The sequence below is a fragment of the Ambystoma mexicanum genome, chromosome 14, assembly GCF_040938575.1.
Source record: "Ambystoma mexicanum isolate Mex_15411 chromosome 14, UKY_AmexF1_1, whole genome shotgun sequence".
In the NCBI taxonomy this organism is placed as follows: domain Eukaryota; kingdom Metazoa; phylum Chordata; class Amphibia; order Caudata; family Ambystomatidae; genus Ambystoma; species Ambystoma mexicanum.
In genome coordinates, this window is record NC_090940.1 from 634,943,933 (window position 1) to 634,963,990 (window position 20,058).

Here is a 20,058-nt window from a genome sequence, read left to right on the forward strand (position 1 = left end):
CCCTAAGAAACAGAGACAAGGCCTTTTTCCTGCTGCTCACATAGTCTCTGGAAGAGGCTACCAATGCAGAGAAGACTGCCCCGCCCCCACACTAACAGACCCTACTCTTCAGAGAACATCTCGCTGATAGCTCCACTCCACACTACATTCCCTCCTCCGGAGCACCCACCTTCCACTGCTCCCATCCGAGGCCCTCTGCTAGCCGCACACCCTACTTACAACCCCCCTAGGTGTGTCCCCATGTACCAAGCTTCATTGGTTCCCAGTTAGGGTCACGTGTTCTCAGTGCTCCCGATAAGATTTGAAAGTGAGAGTATTTTGCTCCCTATTTTTTAAAATTCGGAGAAAAACAATTTTTTAGGAGTAACAATGTACGTCTAGTTCCCAAAGAAAGTATTTTACAAGCGAGTAAAAATGTTTTAACTGGGCAACGGAAATGTTTTTGTAATAATATTCGTTTTTACCTAGTTATTCGTGCACATTAAAATGTGCATATTTACTTCTTCCGATCAGGTAGTTATAATAGTTGTTTCTTCCTGTGGCGCTACAAGCACTACTGGTCCAACCATATCCATGGAGCTCTGAGAGTGAAAGCAGGGGTGCAAGGCTCTACATGTCTGTTTCCTATTTTTTGTTGGGAGTATTTTCACTCCCTGTTTTTTATTTTTGGGGAGTATTTGCACATTTTTAGGCAGTAAAAATGGTCGATGCACCCCTTATCTGCGTGTTGTAAATCCTATATATATGCAGATGCAAACATTCCAACAAAAGTGCGGAAGTATACGCGCAGAAGAGGACGCGTGCTGAATGCCGTACGCTGGCGTTTTTGTTGCTGCTTCTTCACCAGCCCAACCAATGAGATACATTTGCTTCAGAAAATAAATCATGCATGTAAATGCAAGTGCATTTTAGCTGTGGCGGTGAAAGTTCTCTCAGGGTGGTCCCACGTTACCAAATCCTGACCATGTTTTCAGGCTATCCAGTGGAAATTAACGGGAACGCACGCAACCTAAATGAAGGCTATTTACGTAGTCAGCGGTTATCCTGAAAACCTGGTGTGGCTGTTTCTCTCAAGTGGGACCGGACTTGGGTGCTCCGAAGTAAAGGCAATCCAAGCACCATCTCATATCACTTTCTGCTCGGCGCTGTCAGTGATAGCGGGCCAACTCTCAAAGGTCGCTGAGCAATCACAGACGTCACTGATTCGGGACGTCTGAAAACTGATGCTGAGATCATCTCTCGCGTTTAAATGTTTAAATAAAAGTGATTAAATATTTAAATAAAAGTGACTCCATTTCTGCCATGATTAATAAGTATCATCTTCTTGTGTTTTGTGTTTGATTTTGTGTCCTTGTTTTTGTTTTCTCTGTTCAGCACTGCGCAGTTTGTATACAGGTTTTGGAGTGATGGGTATGCCCGTCCTACCTGTTGTAAACCAATAAAAAGAATTTATCAAAAATTAAGTATCATCTTATTATTATTATTATTATTGCCCTCTCGTCCCCTGGACACGGCGGGGCTGAAACACTAGCAGGCCACAGGGCTCCTAAAAACAGAATTGTCATATGATATAAAGTCGGCGCGGCAGCCGCATAAATAATTCAGTGTAACTTGAGCGGCGACACTGCTGCTGACAGCCGCTTACTTGTAAAGTGTGCTCCCAAATTGAAGAGCTGACACTGACTCCCTGAACGCGCGCCCCTCCCTGAACGCGCGCCCCTCGAGCGTGTATGCGATGCATAGGAAAACACGAATACCTTTTGTTTGCAAACTCGTTTCTATTACTTCGCCCTTGCTTATGCTATCCTTCCCAAGAGACTACGGTCTGGCAACCCAGGGAGGCTGCAAAATACGCCTCTGGCAAGGATTCAGCGCTTTGAAACTACTACAGTGGTGATTCGGCACAGTACAAAAGCAGAGTAACTTGACACGATGCAGAACATGCAGATCGGTGGGCAGGGATTGCTGTGGGAGGAGGTTGATCTGCTGGGAGTGGGGTGGAACGACAACCCTCCCCTCGGGGGAACGCCTGAATTGATATATGCCTGTATCACTGGAATGACATGGTGAAGCTTGTCTGTATTTGTTGAATAAAAAAAACATGTTTAAAAAAACCTTAAAAAACATTACACAACTTAACATAATAAGTGCTAACTTGGTTTGTTTGGACCACTTTCCCAACCCACCGTCCTCAGCTCCCCATGGACTGGGTAGCCTAAGGACACTGTGACTGGGACGCGATGCACAGCGCTAAGCCTCCATAACACACAGCTTTCAGTAAAAGGGACCCATCTGGCGCTGTACCCTCTGAAGGGCAGCGTGGCACATGGGTTCTGAAAGGCAGTGGCATTGGCTGGGTGTAGCCTGAGGGGCATAGCCCGCCTCCCCTTTGATCTAACCTGCCATTCTGTGTTGCCACCGTGCTGCCCCACTCTGTCATGAAATTCTGGATAGACCTAGGGAAAGGTGAACCAGATGAAATTCGCTCAGCTGAGAAATTCGCAAATTGTGGACACATTTCACTGACTTCGTCAATTTTGGCACAACTGCGGAAATTCGCACAATAGTAGAAGCTGCCATATGAGGAGGTTGAAATGAAATACCCTACCATGAAAAATGGAAGAAAAAAACTGTGACGAGGGAGAAAAGCATGGCTTCTAGGCTCTCGAGGCCTCAGCTCTTGTTTTTCAGAAGGTATTAGCTTAATTGACCTAAAAACATTTGACCTAAAACATTGTTTTTTCTTTGGTCAAATTTAAATAAATATATATATATATATGTATATATATATATATGGTGTGTAAGGGTATATATTAGTTTGAGGGGAAGTGGGGGGGATTGCAGGGGGTTTCCCCCGCATTTTAGACAGAACACAAGGTCAAACAAATTAGATCAAATGTGATTAAGTCAAATGTTTTAGGTCAAATAGGCCCAAGCCTTTCATTAAGCTATATTTTAATTTGAACTCTGTGCAGAAGGCCTTTCGCAAAGCCTGGCCCGGAACTGTTCCTCACTCAGTGGGATCCCGTCGCTTAGGTCTCAAAGGTCGATCTAGCTCTACTCATCCTCACAAATGTACATGTATTGGTGAAGGTAGCAGTATTTTCGGACACAAACACGATAGCATTGGCACTAGCGGGTACATTAATACAAAATAAATGAGAAATTCTCAGAACAGTATTTAGAAAAATGTCCTCAATAGCATCCAAAATTAGAGAACTGTTAAGTAGATTTTACATTTAGAGGAAACATCCATGGGTGTAATCTTAGAGGGGGACAAGGGTGTTTGTCTCCCCCAAATTTTGTGGAACACCATTCTGTCCCCCCCCCCTCATTTGGCAGAGGCCCCTTTACTTTAGATGACATACTCCTTCCGCCCCCCAACATTTTCAGCAAAGTTACTCCGCTGGAAACATCCCATTTGGGTATAAACTGTCAGAGCAACATTTTTCAAAATTAAGTTATAGTTTTTTTTAAAACAAATTGATAAGCGTTTTTTCAAACAGTGGCTGTGTGTGTTTGTGTGTATTTTAATGCTAAGTATGACATTTCATTGTGTTTGTGTTTGATCTTCTGCGTAACCAGTAGATGTCGATTTGTGGGTCTGGCCAACTTTCAGGCTTCTTTTGACAAGGAATTGTGCTTCTTTACTATGCAGAGCCCAACAAGAGTTTAAAGAAAAGACTGGAGAAACGCCTACTGAAACTCTTCTGTGCCGGGAGCCCGGAGTGTCTTCCAGAAATCGTTATCATCGAGGAGCCAGCGGGGCCCATCACCGGTAAAGCTAATCGAATTGTATCTTCGATATCTCGTAAATATTGCCACTGACCTCGTTTCATTGTCATAGTCATATATTGGCCGTACCAAAGTGCACCCGCCCAAAACGTCAGAGTCTGGGTAGGTCAAGCGGGCGCTGTAATGCTACTCCAGGACTCTCTGTTTTGACATATATCAAGAGCGGGGGTTTAGGGGGTGCCCACGAGCAGATATCTCAGGGGCAACGCCTTTGTCTTGGAAGCAAGATAACGCAGAGCAACACAGGTATGAATGCCGGTCCCGCGCTTAGAGACTGATCTCCAGTATTACATGGCCCCCAACCTTTTGTGTCACCAAGGCGGGTGCAAACACCTGATTTTCTTTTTGGCGGGTGAGCGCCCATTAAAGTAAATTGGCGTATGAGGGACTTGGCGGGTGATTCAGCAGCTTGCAAAGCGGGCGACACACGCCAAAAGCGGGTGAGTTGAGAGCTATGGTATTAAGTGCACTATAAAAGATTAATTATTTAACTGGATGATAAAAAAACATAATTCAATCATTGATGGCTAGCGAGACACATTCTACCATAAACAACTCCGGCAGTCATTAAAAGAAAAGTAAATGAAAAGCGAGTTACAGATCTAGCGTAGTGCTCCAGTGGAAGCTGGAAATTTGCTCTGTGCTGTCTCTCGCAGCAGGCCTTGTGATGTCACACACCCAAATGCAATAAGTTATTACAGTTCTAATAGTGACGTCATTCTGTAGCTACAGGTGAGTAGCAATGTCACTGTTAGACGGTAATAAGGAATTCATTAAAAGGCTATTCTTCAATTTTCCCGGTTTAGCATTGGGTTCTGGTTGTCAGTAAATATTTATGACATACTGTAAACACGTTAAATTTTAAAAAGGGATTTTTCAATTATTTTTTATGCTTCTTTGAATAACACAAATAGATTTTTAAAATAAAAAAAATATTTTGTAATCAATTACAGTAGCTTTTCTCTACAAAAAAATACACACCCAGATTAGTGGTGCAAAATAATACGTCATGGGGACATGTGATATGATATCTAACAAATCCGAAAAAAAGATTCCCGAGCTATTTACCGGCACATGTTGCCTTTGCCAAGAGCTGTGCCTGCTGGATTGCACAAGGGCAAGAAACTGGTTGCTAAATGTTGGTGACGCCTATTAACCTTGGCATGTGACGGGAGGATTGTGATGGCAGCCTGCAAAGAGCAATAGGAATTATGCAGTCAATTTGTACATGGCAGTTAACCAGAACTATAGATATCATGAAAAATGCATTTCAGCATTGGGAATATTTCTTGTCAATGCCTTCTTTTGCTAATAAGGTTCCATGTTACGAAATCCAGGGTGGACCTCTTTTGAATGCGCTTTGTTATTGTGGAGCTGGCCCAAAGCACTCCACACTAAGGAAAAGAAGGAAGTTAACCGCAGGATGGGACATTGAACTTCCTGTGGATCGCAGCGTGTGATCATGCTAGAGGGCAGTGATCTGAGCCCCGGTCTCCCGGTTCTCGCATTCAACAAGACCATATCGGTTTATCTTAAAATGTTTGAAGAATCATGTCCTATATTTTTTAATAGGCGACCCTCAGAGTAGAAGTTACCATTAACTCCCTCGTTTCGATGCAGAAGATTGTCCGTTCAAACCGACTGGGATTTCAACTGCTTCCGAGATCGAGAGGAGAGGCGGGCAGAAGTCTGAGGGATTTAATGGTAACTTCTACTCTGAGTGCAGGGAGTGCCCATCAACATGTTGTGGAGGCACTAAAACACACAGGGATCTTGTTTCCGGGTGTTTCACCTCATCTGATCCCTGGAGGATTCGCCAGGTCGGTGATATTTTCTGGGGGCATCGAAATGATGTGGTCCAATTGTTGGGTTGAGTTGAGAAGTCCTCTATGGAACTGATGCATCACATTGTAGGTGCTTTTCTTAGTTTGATTTGTTGTAACCTTTACACCATCAAGTAACCGCTAAGTAGCCCATTCTTCATTTGAAATTAAAAGAAAATTATGTGATTTCATAAAGATTAAAATTTACTTTTCTATTTTCAGCCGAGAAAGTCCAGGACCTCATCTATTTGAGAAAATTCCACAGGGCCAGCCAAGCCCTAATTATTTTGGAGCGCGAGGCATATGGACGCCACAACAGCGCAAACGATGAGGAAATAAGCAAAAAGCAGGAAAAAGTCATATCGCTCTTCAACGATCTGGGAGTCGAAATCGCAGAAATAATCCGAAAATGTATAGAGACGATGTCGAGTCCAAACGTGAACGAATCTTTGGAGATGTCGGAGTTGGCAGAGGCCGTGAAAGCGCTGGCAGAGCAAGTGTACGAGGATGAGAAGTATATAATGGGGAAGGCTGAGCTAAAAACAAGACCCAGGAAATGGAAGCAAAAATGGGTCAAACTTGTGAAGCAGTCGGTTGATAAAAGGATGAGCGCGCTCCCACAGAGTCCCGGCGACCCAAAGGGCTCAACATTTTCTAAACAGTTGGACCATATGGGCAAGACCATGAAGTCGGACTTAGTGCTGGTTGTTAACCAACTCAAGATGGTGTACCCAGAGATATTTGAGGTCTGCACTGTCTACGCAAAGAACTATCATGACTATGTCTCTGCACAGCTGATCACGGCCACCGACTTCGACATGGGAGAAAAGGACCGGCGCCATCTCCTGGTGTGGCTGTACTACATTTATCCAAAGTAAGAGCCTAAGATTTGTTTCTCTACACAAAAATCCATTGCTGAAATCCCACATCCCTTAGAGTTGACAGATGCATTTGTAGATGTTTCGAAACAGGAGTTCATTGTCAAAATTCAGTGCAACTGCTGTTTTTCCAAGTGTTTTAGGTTGTGCTCCACTTTTGTTTTACTCCCAGGGGAGTTGTGCCCCACTGTGTTCAGGCTTCCCACTGTGATTTTACTCCCAGATTGTCCCCCGCTGTACTTTTACGTCTAGGTTTTGGCCACCTTACATTTTATTCCTAGAGTGTGGCCCACTATCATTTTACTCCTAGATTGTGCCCCACTGCATTTATGCTTCCCTCTATGATTTGACACCTAGGTCTTGCCCCACGGTGATCTTACTCCTAGAGTGTGCCCCATAGCATGTATGCTCTTCACTGTGATTTTACTCCTAGGTTGTGCCCCACTGTTTATTTTCTCCTAGGATGTGCCCCACTGCGGTACCTTATGCCTAGTTCATGCTCCACAGCATATATGCTCCCCACTGTGATTTTACTCCTAGGTTGTCACCACTGCAGTGCCTTATGCCTAGTTCATGCTCCACAGCATATATGCTCCCCACTGTGATTTTACTCCTAGATTGTCACCACTGCAGTGCCTTATGCCTAGTTCATGCTCCACAGCATAGATGCTCCCCACTGTGATTTTACTCCTAGGTTGTCACCACTGCAGTGCCTTATGCCTAGTTCATGCTCCACAGCATATATGCTCCCCACTGTGATTTTACTCCTAGGTTGTCACCACTGCAGTACCTTATGCCTAGTTCATGCTCCACAGCATATATGCTCCCCACTGTGATTTTACTCCTAGGTTGTCACCACTGCAGTACCTTATGCCTAGTTCATGCTCCACAGCATATATGCTCCCCACTGTGATTTTACTCCTAGGTTGTCACTACTGCAGTGCCTTATGCCTAGTTCATGCTCCACAGCATATATGCTCCCCACTGTGATTTTACTCCTAGGTTGTCACCACTGCAGTACCTTATGCCTAGTTCATGCTCCACAGCATATATGCTCCCCACTGTGATTTTACTCCTAGGTTGTCACCACTGCAGTACCTTATGCCTAGTTCATGCTCCACAGCATATATGCTCCCCACTGTGATTTTACTCCTAAGTTGTCACCACTGCAGTTCCTTATGCCTAGTTCATGCTCCACAACATGCATGCTCCCCACTGTGATTTTACTCCTAGGTTGTCACCACTGCAGTACCTTATGCCTAGTTCATGCTCCACAGCATATATGCTCCCCACTGTGATTTTACTCCTAGGTTGTCACCACTGCAGTACCTTATGCCTAGTTCATGCTCCACAGCATATATGCTCCCCACTGTGATTTTACTCCTAGGTTGTCACCACTGCAGTACCTTATGCCTAGTTCATGCTCCACAGCATATATGCTCCCCACTGTGATTTTACTCCTAGGTTGTCACTACTGCAATACCTTATGCCTAGTTCATGCTCCACAGCATATATGCTCCCCACTGTGATTTTACTCCTAGGTTGTCACCACTGCAGTACCTTATGCCTAGTTCATGCTCCACAGCATATATGCTCCCCACTGTGATTTTACTCCTAGGTTGTCACCACTGCAGTACCTTATGCCTAGTTCATGCTCCACAGCATATATGCTCCCCACTGTGATTTTACTCCTAGGTTGTCACCACTGCAGTTCCTTATGCCTAGTTCATGCTCCACAACATGCATGCTCCCCACTGTGATTTTACTCCTAGGTTGTCACCACTGCAGTACCTTATGCCTAGTTCATGCTCCACAGCATATATGCTCCCCACTGTGATTTTACTCCTAGGTTGTCACCACTGCAGTACCTTATGCCTAGTTCATGCTCCACAGCATATATGCTCCCCACTGTGATTTTACTCCTAGGTTGTCACCACTGCAGTACCTTATGCCTAGTTCATGCTCCACAGCATATATGCTCCCCACTGTGATTTTACTCCTAGGTTGTCACTACTGCAATACCTTATGCCTAGTTCATGCTCCACAGCATATATGCTCCCCACTGTGATTTTACTCCTAGGTTGTCACCACTGCAGTACCTTATGCCTAGTTCATGCTCCACAGCATATATGCTCCCCACTGTGATTTTACTCCTAGGTTGTCACTACTGCAGTGCCTTATGCCTAGTTCATGCTCCACAGCATATATGCTCCCCACTGTGATTTTACTCCTAGGTTGTCACCACTGCAGTATTTTATGCCTAGTTCATGCTCCACAGCATATATGCTCCCCACTGTGATTTTACTCCTAGGTTGTCACCACTGCAGTACCTTATGCCTAGTTCATGCTCCACAGCATATATGCTCCCCACTGTGATTTTACTCCTAGGTTGTCACCACTGCAGTACCTTATGCCTAGTTCATGCTCCACAGCATATATGCTCCCCACTGTGATTTTACTCCTAGGTTGTCACTACTGCAATACCTTATGCCTAGTTCATGCTCCACAGCATATATGCTCCCCACTGTGATTTTACTCCTAGGTTGTCACCACTGCAGTACCTTATGCCTAGTTCATGCTCCACAGCATATATGCTCCCCACTGTGATTTTACTCCTAGGTTGTCACCACTGCAGTACCTTATGCCTAGTTCATGCTCCACAGCATATAAGATCCCCACTGTGATTTTACTCCTAGGTTGTCACCACTGCAGTTCCTTATGCCTAGTTCATGCTCCACAACATGCATGCTCCCCACTGTGATTTTACTCCTAGGTTGTCACCACTGCAGTACCTTATGCCTAGTTCATGCTCCACAGCATATATGCTCCCCACTGTGATTTTACTCCTAGGTTGTCACCACTGCAGTACCTTATGCCTAGTTCATGCTCCACAGCATATATGCTCCCCACTGTGATTTTACTCCTAGGTTGTCACCACTGCAGTTCCTTATGCCTAGTTCATGCTCCACAGCATATATGCTCCCCACTGTGATTTTACTCCTAGATTGTCACCACTGCAGTGCCTTATGCCTAGTTCATGCTCCACAGCATATATGCTCCCCACTGTGATTTTACTCCTAGGTTGTCACCGCTGCAGTACCTTATGCCTAGTTCATGCTCCACAGCATATATGCTCCCCACTGTGATTTTACTCCTAGGTTGTCACCACTGCAGTTCCTTATGCCTAGTTCATGCTCCACAACATGCATGCTCCCCACTGTGATTTTACTCCTAGGTTGTCACTGCTGCAATACCTTATGCCTAGTTCATGCTCCACAGCATATATGCTCCCCACTGTGATTTTACTCCTAGGTTGTCACCACTGCAGTGCCTTATGCCCAGTTCATGCTCCACAGCATATATGCTCCCCACTGTGATTTTACTCCTAGGTTGTCACCACTGCAGTGCCTTATGCCCAGTTCATGCTCCACAACATATATGCTCCCCACTGTGATTGTAGTCCTAGGTTGTGAACCGCTGTGATTTTACTCCTAGGGTGTGAACCACTGTGATTTTACTCCTAGGGTGTGAACCGCTGTGATTTTACTCCTAGGGTGTGAACCGCTGTGATTTTACTCCTAGGGTGTGAACCACTGTGATTTTACTCCTAGGTTGTGAACCGCTGTGATTTTACTCCTAGGTTAAGGTTTGGTTGGATTTTACTCCTAGGCTGTGCTGCACTCTGATCTTACTCCTAGGCTGTGTGCCACTGAATTCACGCTTCATTGTAAGTTTACTCCTAGCTCAGTACTGTGATTCAGGATTGGGTGCGAGGGCATCTGCTTAGAAATGAAGCGACTGAAGACAGGTTAAGAAGCCTTTACTGCCCAGAAGCTGCAGTTCAGCTGCAATTCATCAAGTAGCTTGCAGACAGCTATTGGTTGCAGGCTTAATTTAGTGTTGGGCATGAACTTGAGAGTGATAATGATGTTGGTAGCGACCAGCTGGATGGTAATGAATTGAGATAACAGAGAGTGCGCTGCTGCTCGCGTGCGTCTCTGTGTATGTGCGTGCATGCCTCAGGAGCCCTCGGTGGGTTTCACGTACGTCTCAGAAGGGAGTCGCCTCTGCATGCAAGCGATGCCTGTGCTGGAAGGTCAGTGTGCGTGTGCATACTTTGAGAACTGGCTGAAAGGCGCCCGATGCTATGTGGAGAATGCCACGGGTCTGGTGCCAGCGTGCAGGATTGGGATGGACTCATCCGTGCAGGGATTCCCGTTGTGTTCGAACACTCTTCAGTGATGCAGAGGGAGTGTGAGGGAGAGTGACCGTTTCTTGTTGCACTGCGGACTCCGTCTTTCATCCTTCTGAGGTTGGTAAAAGGAAAGTTGGGTGATATGAACATATACTTCTCAAGCTCATATCGACAGTTCAGTCTGTGGTGCGTGCTTCATAATAACAATGTTGTGCTTTATGTTAGGTCTCGCACTAAGCTTCACTACCATTTGAATAATAATATTAATCATAAGAATTATTTATTTTCCTAGTGATGTTGCACTGGGGTCTGGACTTTCTCGGGACATGGAAAGGCCTGGGACCAATGGAATGACTTGTAACTAAGTGCAGGGGGATGAAAAGGAGCGGGGGTGGGGGGGCGCTCCTCTACTGGGAACAAAAACGGGTCAAATACCCTGTTCTGTTGAATTCCTCCCACTCAGGAGGGTCTACAACCACGTGTTTAGCTCATTGCATCCTTGACAGGGGAGAAATATCCATTTGCATATCAGTCTTTGTCCCACCCACATGGGCAGTGCAGCACTGAAATGCTATGGCAATTCCCTTCTGAACAAGAGTACCACCAGCAACCCCAGACACGTGTTTCAGCCTTGTTGGGCCTCCTCAGTGAGGTGAAGCTGGCCCTCTCTAAGACACAGAAAGCAAGGGGTCCACGTTTGGATTACCCTTAGTTACTTAGGGTGAAACCCCAAGTTTTACAAACGGGAAAAGTGCAAGGGGATGCTTTGAAGCCCCACTAATGCACACGCCAAGTGCAAGCTACGCGGGCGAAACTCGAGAGTGCAGGCCAAGAATAGCAGCTGGCAGTGTCAGAGACGAGGAGCTGAAAGAGAGTGCTTTGCGTCATTCTGCGGCTTTCACAGCAAGGGGTGTGAGGCAGGGCCAAGCGGGCCATTTGATCGCTGTACAAAGCACTGGTCCAGCCACAGTCAGAACACAGAGGTCCATGGTGGGGACCAAATGTGCACAGTAAATGTGTCTACCCAAAAACTCTATACATTGTGGCACTGTTCCTGGAGGTTTATCACCTCAGCCTAAGTAAGGGGTCATATCAGGCAGGAGTTGGGGGAGGAAACATGACGCTGCAGAAATATGGCTGAGGGGGCAGAGGTTTACTCACTGTTGAAACATTTTTTTACAGTGAGAATAGCTATGGTATAGACTAGGCTTTCCTTGGAGGTGGGACTGGCATCGTCAGTTAACGCCCCCGAGTCCAGGTTGGAGGCGTGCTTAATAAGACATGACATTGGTGGGCTTTGCAGGATCGAGTCAGGTGATGCCGTAAGAGACAAGATTCAGAGCCACACTCCAACGGCAACGGCAAGTGCTTGTCATGACAATGATAAATGACACCGGGGTCTGGGCTTGGATAACGACTATGGTCTTCAGAAAGAGCCAGGTCCGCAGACGACAGTAGCATACGCCTGTCGGAACTTACACCTGCAATTGGCCCTACACACATATAGGATGCAGGGGTATTCTGAAATCTTTCTTTGCCCTTCACTGCAAATTATGTTCCCCTGAATGTTTGTGGTCCCTTCCTACACAAAGACGCTGTCAAATTGACACAAATTGGCGCTCCGCCTTTGCTACTCGGTCACATGCCGCTTGTAGCACCCCACTTTTCCAAATCCGGTAGTAGGTTACGGTTGCGGGAGGTAATGACAAATCTAGGCCTCCCCTACAAATGTAACTTTTTTTGTGCATCCATGTAGCTCGCTCTGTGAAGAGTGTGTAAGTTACTCATGCCTGCGTTGTCAGCATTATCACCTTTGTCCTTAATATTCGTTTCCTTTTAGGAAACAAGCTTGGAAGTTGCCGGTTCCATTTCTTAATGCTACTCTTTGCCCAGCGTCGCTTATACATAGACTCTCTGATTTACACGCGCGTTTCACATCCACGCAATCCCATTGAAAAATGCTTTGTAAATCAGTCCCTCTGTCTATTTCATTCGGTCAAGGGCCTTTTCAGAACTAGACTAATTTAACTCGGGAGGGAGGAGGGTTCAAAGCTTGCTACATAGGTGTATGGTAAACTTGCAGATTCCAGCAAGTCCCTTTCACCCATCAAAGGTTGATTAAATTAGTGCTGTCGAGCCCGGGGATATCAGCACGTGGTATTTACAGTGCTGCAAAACAGTGGGCACCCTCGACCAATACAGTCAAGCAGTTAAAAAAAGATATTTAAAAAATGTTAGATTTCTATAAGAAAGTTCACCTGACCAAAACCCGGTCTAGTTTTTAGGCACCCAATTTGACCTACTGGTTGATTTCTGCTAACCTTAGAAGTGCCAGGCTATAATGCAAGTCTTTGGCACTTAAGGGGTTAATTATCTCAATATTATGTGTTCTATTCTGAGTTCTTTTTTTTTCCTTTTGTAGCAAAATAATGAAGCATCCAGATTTGCTTGAGAATGTGACTTGGGAAACCCTTGGCCCTCTCCTGCCTCCGGAGAAGGTTGCGGAGCTCGAACAACGATATGTCGCCAATATAGAGGTACGTTTCTTCCGCCGTCGCGATGGATAGACGACTCACATGATCTGATATGACAATAAACTCAGAGACATCTTTTTTCATGAGACTTGTCGGATTCTCCCAAACCATGCTGCTGTAGGTTGGGTGTAGGTTGGGTGGTGGACGCCCAGTAGGTTAAGAGAGAAAGATGTCAACATCTTCCGCAATGATGATAAAAGGGTAGTTGCTTCATCGCCACACTGGTTGATGCAGATGACCGCATCACAAATGATTGGTTCCAAACTCAATTGGCGCAATCGTACCGATTGCAAAACGTCATTTTGGTAAATCAATTTAGGATAAATATTGGGAGCCACAGCTAATCGTATGAAGGAGTTGATGACGAGTCAAGGCGGCGACAAGGATCGCCTGCCGCTGGGTCAACGTACATCTTAAGGTTCACAGGGCCATTTCGTGCCATGGACCATGATGGCATTTGGCAGCTGAATAGACCGTGGTGTTTATGCCATGGATTTTAAAGGCAACAAGTTGATGGAATGATTTTATTGGCGGTTGGACATCGCGGCGAACAATGCTAAAAACTCAACTTACCTCTAGAAGTCTGTTTCAGTGGTTCCAGTTCAGTGAATAAGTTTGACGAATTGTGCCCCCTGCCCCCTCCACACAAAGGCAGAGGTGCTTCAGTAATGAGGGTGACACATGGAGGAGAGGTTAAGAAGAGGAGTGGCTACAATAGTTTGGGGACATTGTATAATTAAGATCTATTGCAGAGCAAGGCTATTGTTGCGGGACACAACAGCTGTCCAACCAGGCATTAACGGAGTATGAAGGCCCTACTGACTGTGTAGAGAGAACGCCCACCCATTTTTAGTCCAGCTCTAATTGGGTCAACATTTGTTGGGGATTTTGATGCCTATGGTGGGTCCCCTAGAAAGAAGCCACAGTGGCTCCATCCCAACAGTTTGCTGGGGGGCACCACAGGGCCATGCTGGGGCCGGAAGAGTTACTTCTTCCCCGATGTCCCCGGGGCAGAAAAACATTTTGTAATCCCACTCAGCTGAGCCCGGGCTTTTTCCGTTTGTGTAGATAGTTCCAATTCAGGGGTAATTATTAGGCAACGAGGCCCCCGCAGAATTAGGCACCGAAGGTCCCGGGAGCTGCTTGCACAGAGCTGGTCTGAGTGGCCTCTCACTTTTCACAGAGCCCACGTTCGTGCCTTAGTTTGATTGCGCAACGTGGGCAACCACACTTTGAAGAACAGAGTCATGGTGAAATAATTAAGATATGGCTGCCAACACTTTGTGCATAAGGCGTCCTTTTAAAGTGCAGGTATTGTCTAGAGTGCAAACTGATCAAGATGTAAAAAAAATGCAAAACTTATGAAATGTTAAAAGAATATGATTCAATCATAAAAACAGTAGCACATACATTTTCAGAAGAGCGCAAAAGCCTAGTTGCTTGAGTAATAACTTGGCCAGCTATGGCTCTCTAATTACTCTATAGCAGCTATAAGCCTTCATGCTTACACATGCCTACTGATTATAGATGTATCAAGCCTTAAAGACTGAAGGAGCAGTCATTATCATGGGATAATGCACGTCTCCAGGTTATGGCCTGAAGCAAAGCTGAGGCCAATACGCTGGGGAAAAGATTGCTCCAATCAATACTGACAATTCCTGGGGTCCATAAAGGTATAAGCACTTTGCAATAAAACATATACTGTATGCAATGCCGGCTGTTAAGTTGTTTCTGAAGTCAGAATTGTACTTAATGGGGTCAAATACAGGTATTATTGACTGCATTCCAAGCATTCTGATTGTTTGAGAGGAACGCATCTATTAACTGTGCTCATCTCTGAATTTGGAATCCGTCACACTTATAATTTAACATGTTTCGCCAGCAATAGCTTCATCAGGAAGAGTGTCTAGATGGCCTGTATCGCACGAGCAGAGTTAAGCCAGTTACGGTTCTCGTTGAAAGACATTTTGGACCATTCATCTAATGTATGTAGGCCTGTAGACCCTACCATTAATCTAATGTATGTAGGCCTGTAGACCCTACCGATGCCCAGCGCGCTACCACATCCTGAAGCTGGGTTCACATGCAATAAACAAACCAAACAAAAAATACAAATATAATAACTGTGAGCCCTGCGCATCCCAAAGATAAAATGTTTTCTTCGTTAATCGGTTCTCCTCAAACCTGGGCATTTTGTTTTGTTCTTTCTCTCCCTAAAGGCAATCGTCGAGGCCCGGATGACCACGAGCTTAGACATGGAGGTAAAATTTTGGATGGAAGAGAAGGAGCCCGCGGTCCTCAATGGCGTCTCGCACAGCGAGCTCCCCATTGATATCATCCAGGTAAGGCCACGACTGGACGAGAGGAAATGATTCCTGTCAAGAGCGCAGGTTACGCCGCGCGCTGAGAATTGTGGTGGCCAAACTGTCCCTGAGGTTCCCTGACCGGTGGGAGACTGGCTAATAAAGCTTTAGAAGAGGAGTGGCCTAGCAACGCCTCTGGTCACGGCTACATAAAATGGCAGCCTGGCAGCTCCTACACTGTTGCCAGGAGGTGCTCTGGGAGCGAGGAGAGGTAGGAGGGGTAGGAGAAGGAGGAGGCGGGGTTGGCGGCTAGATGGCAGGTATTACGAGACCAAATGCGAGGAAGGTGGGCGAGTGTGGTAGGATGCCGGGTATTTGTTTTGCTTTTGTAGGTGGTGAACTCTTGAGGGAACTGAGGTAGGGGTGGCGGGAGGGCAGCAATGTTTGCTGTTGGCAGCGGTGAGCAGGATGTGGGGGTGGGACACAGCCATGTTGTATATGTTTGCCTCCTACCGCCCCTCTCCCCCTTGGTAGAGCTGGTCCAGAGGGGCAGTGCTGGGGTCGGGGGAGGAGGTGTAGGCAACATAAACCTGCAGATGTGCAAGTAGTAACAGGGGGGCATTTCATCTCGGGGGGTCCGAGCGACATCAAACACAGCTCAAGCTTCACACTTGTTATCTATCACATGTCACTCGGTGTGAAGATCTCTCGTTTGTTGATAGTAAACTATCTACTATTCCAAGCGCAGGCCTGGAGGTGAAACGTCACAACTGCAGGATTATGGGAGCTGTGACATCACTACCGTCTGATCATGTCGTCATGTCCTTGTTGTGATGTCAATAAATACTTAATAAGATGAACTTTCTAAAAACACAAAAGACAGCAATTCTAAACTGCAACATTTTTACTGGCTGATTACTTCAAAATGGTATTAGGATCGCCATTTTGGTATTCTAAGCAATAATGTACCAGCATCAAGAATGTTCTAAGGATATTAAACGTCATATTTCACTTCTATGCAGGAGCGCAGCACCCTGGCATGCTGCCTCCTGAGATACTTGGTGCCCTATAATACCCTCGTGCTGTGAAGTTGGGGGTATGTTATTCTGTATACTGTGTGACAAATCTGTGGATGTTGTCCCTTCTCCCCTAGGGGTATACCATTCCCATGGGGTCAGGGTTGTGCGTCCACACTACAATAATTCCCCTGGGGATGGTACACAGGGAGAAGATCACATGGGTGAGGAAGCCCCTCAGGGGATTACGGACAACCCTTCCCAGAGAACGCGGTAGACCTCTGCTTCGTTGGACTCTCCCTCTTGCTCCAAGTCAAACTCGCTTTCCCTATTCCCGACCAGTGCAAATGTCCTTTGTTGTAAGGTCAACCAACCTAGTATGTTAGACCTGACTAGCTGCCCTGAAAATACACATTAATTTCCATAACTCCAATACAAGTACTGTGAAGAAGAAGATGACCGGGAGTAGGAAGATCACTCCAGAGTGAACGGTCTACTCTCATGGCATTCAATTGGTCAAAGGAAATATAAATATTCAGAGGGAAACAAACATGGAATGAGCCATCCTCAGACGATGAAACCCACAAGACGCTGACCTGGCGAACAGGGGACCATAACAGGAGATGCTGTGCAAGGAGGCGAAGAGGAGCGGGAAATTAGTGCAGGGAAAAGAAGCTACTTCGCACACTGCCCGAACAAACCTCTGGGGCTCCAACAGTCTGGCAAGCTGCCAGAAAGCAAACCCATAGTCCGATAAGGGAGCAGAGACTGACGTCGAAACTGCCAACGAAAAGTGGAACCGAAGCGGGCTGGAGACAGAAGGTCCAGCCCGAGGAAGAAGAATTGACAGGCGGAGACGCCGCTGCCTCGAGAGAATGCCTGAATGCTACCGCAGTGTCAGAGTGAAGCACCAGTTCTCGGAAGACGCGATCCACACACACAGGTACGTGGGCAGAACGAGAGGTGATAGAGGTCCGTGAGGAATCGGGGAACAACTGCAGAAGCCAGAGAATAAGAGGGTCTGGGATCCAGAGACAAACAGAGACCAGGGCAGAAGGAAGCCTATGCTTGGCAGGGGAGTAAACCAAATATTTACAACCACACACTGCGCGTCTGGGACCCCCACCCGCACGAGAATCTGAGAATAAGAGGGTCTGGTAACCTGGAAGCAAAAGAGGCGGATCAGAAGAAAATCTGTGTCTGGGATTCGCGCCCACCTGAAAATCTAATAACACAGTGAATTTCATTCAAGAAGATACGCAGTCTGGAACCCAAGGAGATAATAAAGGCAAAATAAACCACATAAGCAGGAGACAAGCCTCTAAAGTAGAACAGAAGGAATCCAGGGCACAGGAGCGAACCCCTAATACTCGGAGTAATACATTTTGGAACATTTCATTTGTCATTTTGACCACCCAAGACATTGGGAACATTTCCGTTGGCAAGAACTGCCGTTACCACTTTAGTTTTGAAAATAATACCCTTGCACATTAGATTTATGTACTTAGTGTAAGGCTCAGAAGTAGGGTTTGGTGACATGACAATGACTGACTATTTGTTTGACATCCTGATGCTTTCCTTAGATTTCTTTCATGCTGGAAAATCCCTCTTTGCTTTAGGGACAGAGGGACCAATACCCCAACCCTTTTACTAGTTAATAAAAGTGTATACCCAAAGCTATGCCACCTTTGTGTTTGCTCCTTACTTCTGCAACCTTACAACCGTCGCTGGTCTTTGTAATATGATGGAGGTTATTTCCAGGGTTGGGGTGTGCCTTCTCCCATTTTAGTTATTGGCTTGGTGCTGGTGTTTAGAGTGCCCTGGGAGTCATTTGGTGTTTGGCAGGCCTAGTTTACTGAGCTAACCATAACTAACGTTTTGTTACCAATGCTTGAGCTTTTTGGACCGTAGGACCATGCCAGCCCTGCTCCCCCACACTAATCTCCTATGCAGCTCTAAAGGGTGACCACACAGTATTTGCTAAATGTCTGACTGTTTACAGGTATATATATATTGTTGCAATAATGCACTGAGCTGTTTCACTTTTGTTCCAGGCCATTAATGGAGAAATTGAAGGAGCTGAGAAGGTGTCTTTTCAACTGGCCAACCGGCTCTTGTCCTTCCTAATGGAAAACCTGGCAGATTTTCTGATACGGTAAAACAGTGTTCTGCAAAAACAGATAATGTTTTTCTGGTTACTATGATATACACGTTCACCATTAAGTAGTGGTTTGGTGAGCCTAAAAAAATCTGTCCTTACCTTCAAAATGGATCTCTTCAATGGTCCCTTTGAGGTCAACACTGTAGTACAGGCATCTGCAACTTTTATTTTTCCGGAACTACAACTCCCACCAGCCTTGTTCAGCATAGTCAATGGTGAGAGATCATGGGAGTTGTAGTCCAAAACATTTGGCGTGTTATCGGTTGCAGACCCTGACTCTAGTAAACAAGGCTTCACGTTAGTCAAAACAAAACACTTTTTTAATGGAGAAATCAGCAATTTTATGTTTCCTGTTTCCTATAAAAGCAAAGTCCTCGCTTGTGTGGATCTCTTTGTGTAACTGTGTGTTCTGGTTGTGGGCTAGACCCCAGGTTATGTGGATGCCGTCGTGTGAACCGCTCGACTGTAAGCTCAACACAGGAGACAGAGACAACTTAACATCCAACTTTATTTATTCTCCTGCTACAGGTTTCTGCTCCCAGGTTCTAGTAGCCCCTCCTCTTTCTCCCTCAACCCTGTGCCCTGTCCTCCCTTTTCCTCCCTTAAGGTCGTCTTCAGTTTAAGGGGGACTGTCCCTAATTGCTCCACAACACTGTGCACCAGTTTGGATGTGCCGAAGGGCCGCCCCCGCATGATGGCAGACATGGGGAGCCTCGAGCTTCTGCCAGGCGCCTTTCCCAAGGTCATTGGATGGCTGAGAGGCCATGTGACCTGCTCAACAGTTCAAACCCGCACATAGCTCAAACGCGTGAGTGGTGCGTCCCTTGCGATGAGTGGTGTGGTGGTCACCATGCAGCACAGCGGCGTGTCCCTTGATCGACTGAAGGTATAATCTGGAAACGTAGTTTGATTACAAGAAAATAACTATACATAGAATGGGCTATGTTCCATTCTTGGCAGAGGCGTTGCTAGGTGGGTGGGGAGGGGTATGAGGGGACTATAACCCTGGGTCTATTGTTTGTAGCCCCAGATAGAAGCTCAGGGTCTACAACCAAAAGGCTAGCTTGCCCTGAGTCCCGACAATCCCAACATTAGCCTAGCCCCGGATCTTTTCCAGACCTAGCAACACCCCTGATTCTTGGCATTGCCTGAACACAGTAGGGGACTCGTGAACTGGTTAAATGCTCGCGGCAACTCATTATTTATGCAACTGACGCATCAATACGCGACATCCCCCCGCAAGCAGGGAGGCTGCGCGCCGCCCGGTGCACACTGCTGCCCGGATGTATCGCGTGCAGCGACTCTGTGCCCACTCTTGGCCTAGCACCAATGCAGGCCTCTGCTCCTAGAGTG

At 46.2% G+C, this 20,058-nt stretch overlaps 1 protein-coding gene across 1 annotated transcript in view; it reads left to right on the plus strand.

Annotated features, from left to right (window-relative positions):
- The window catches only part of LOC138527088 (tumor necrosis factor alpha-induced protein 2-like), a 55,051-nt gene that overhangs the window by 13,678 nt on the left and 21,315 nt on the right, over nt 1–20,058 (plus strand). The window contains exons 2-6 of the mRNA XM_069638117.1: nt 3,659–3,778; nt 5,841–6,492; nt 13,114–13,228; nt 15,445–15,567; nt 18,599–18,699. Of these exons, the coding sequence (XP_069494218.1) occupies nt 3,659–3,778; nt 5,841–6,492; nt 13,114–13,228; nt 15,445–15,567; nt 18,599–18,699 (1,111 nt within the window). The remainder of the gene's footprint in view (nt 1–3,658; nt 3,779–5,840; nt 6,493–13,113; nt 13,229–15,444; nt 15,568–18,598; nt 18,700–20,058) is intronic.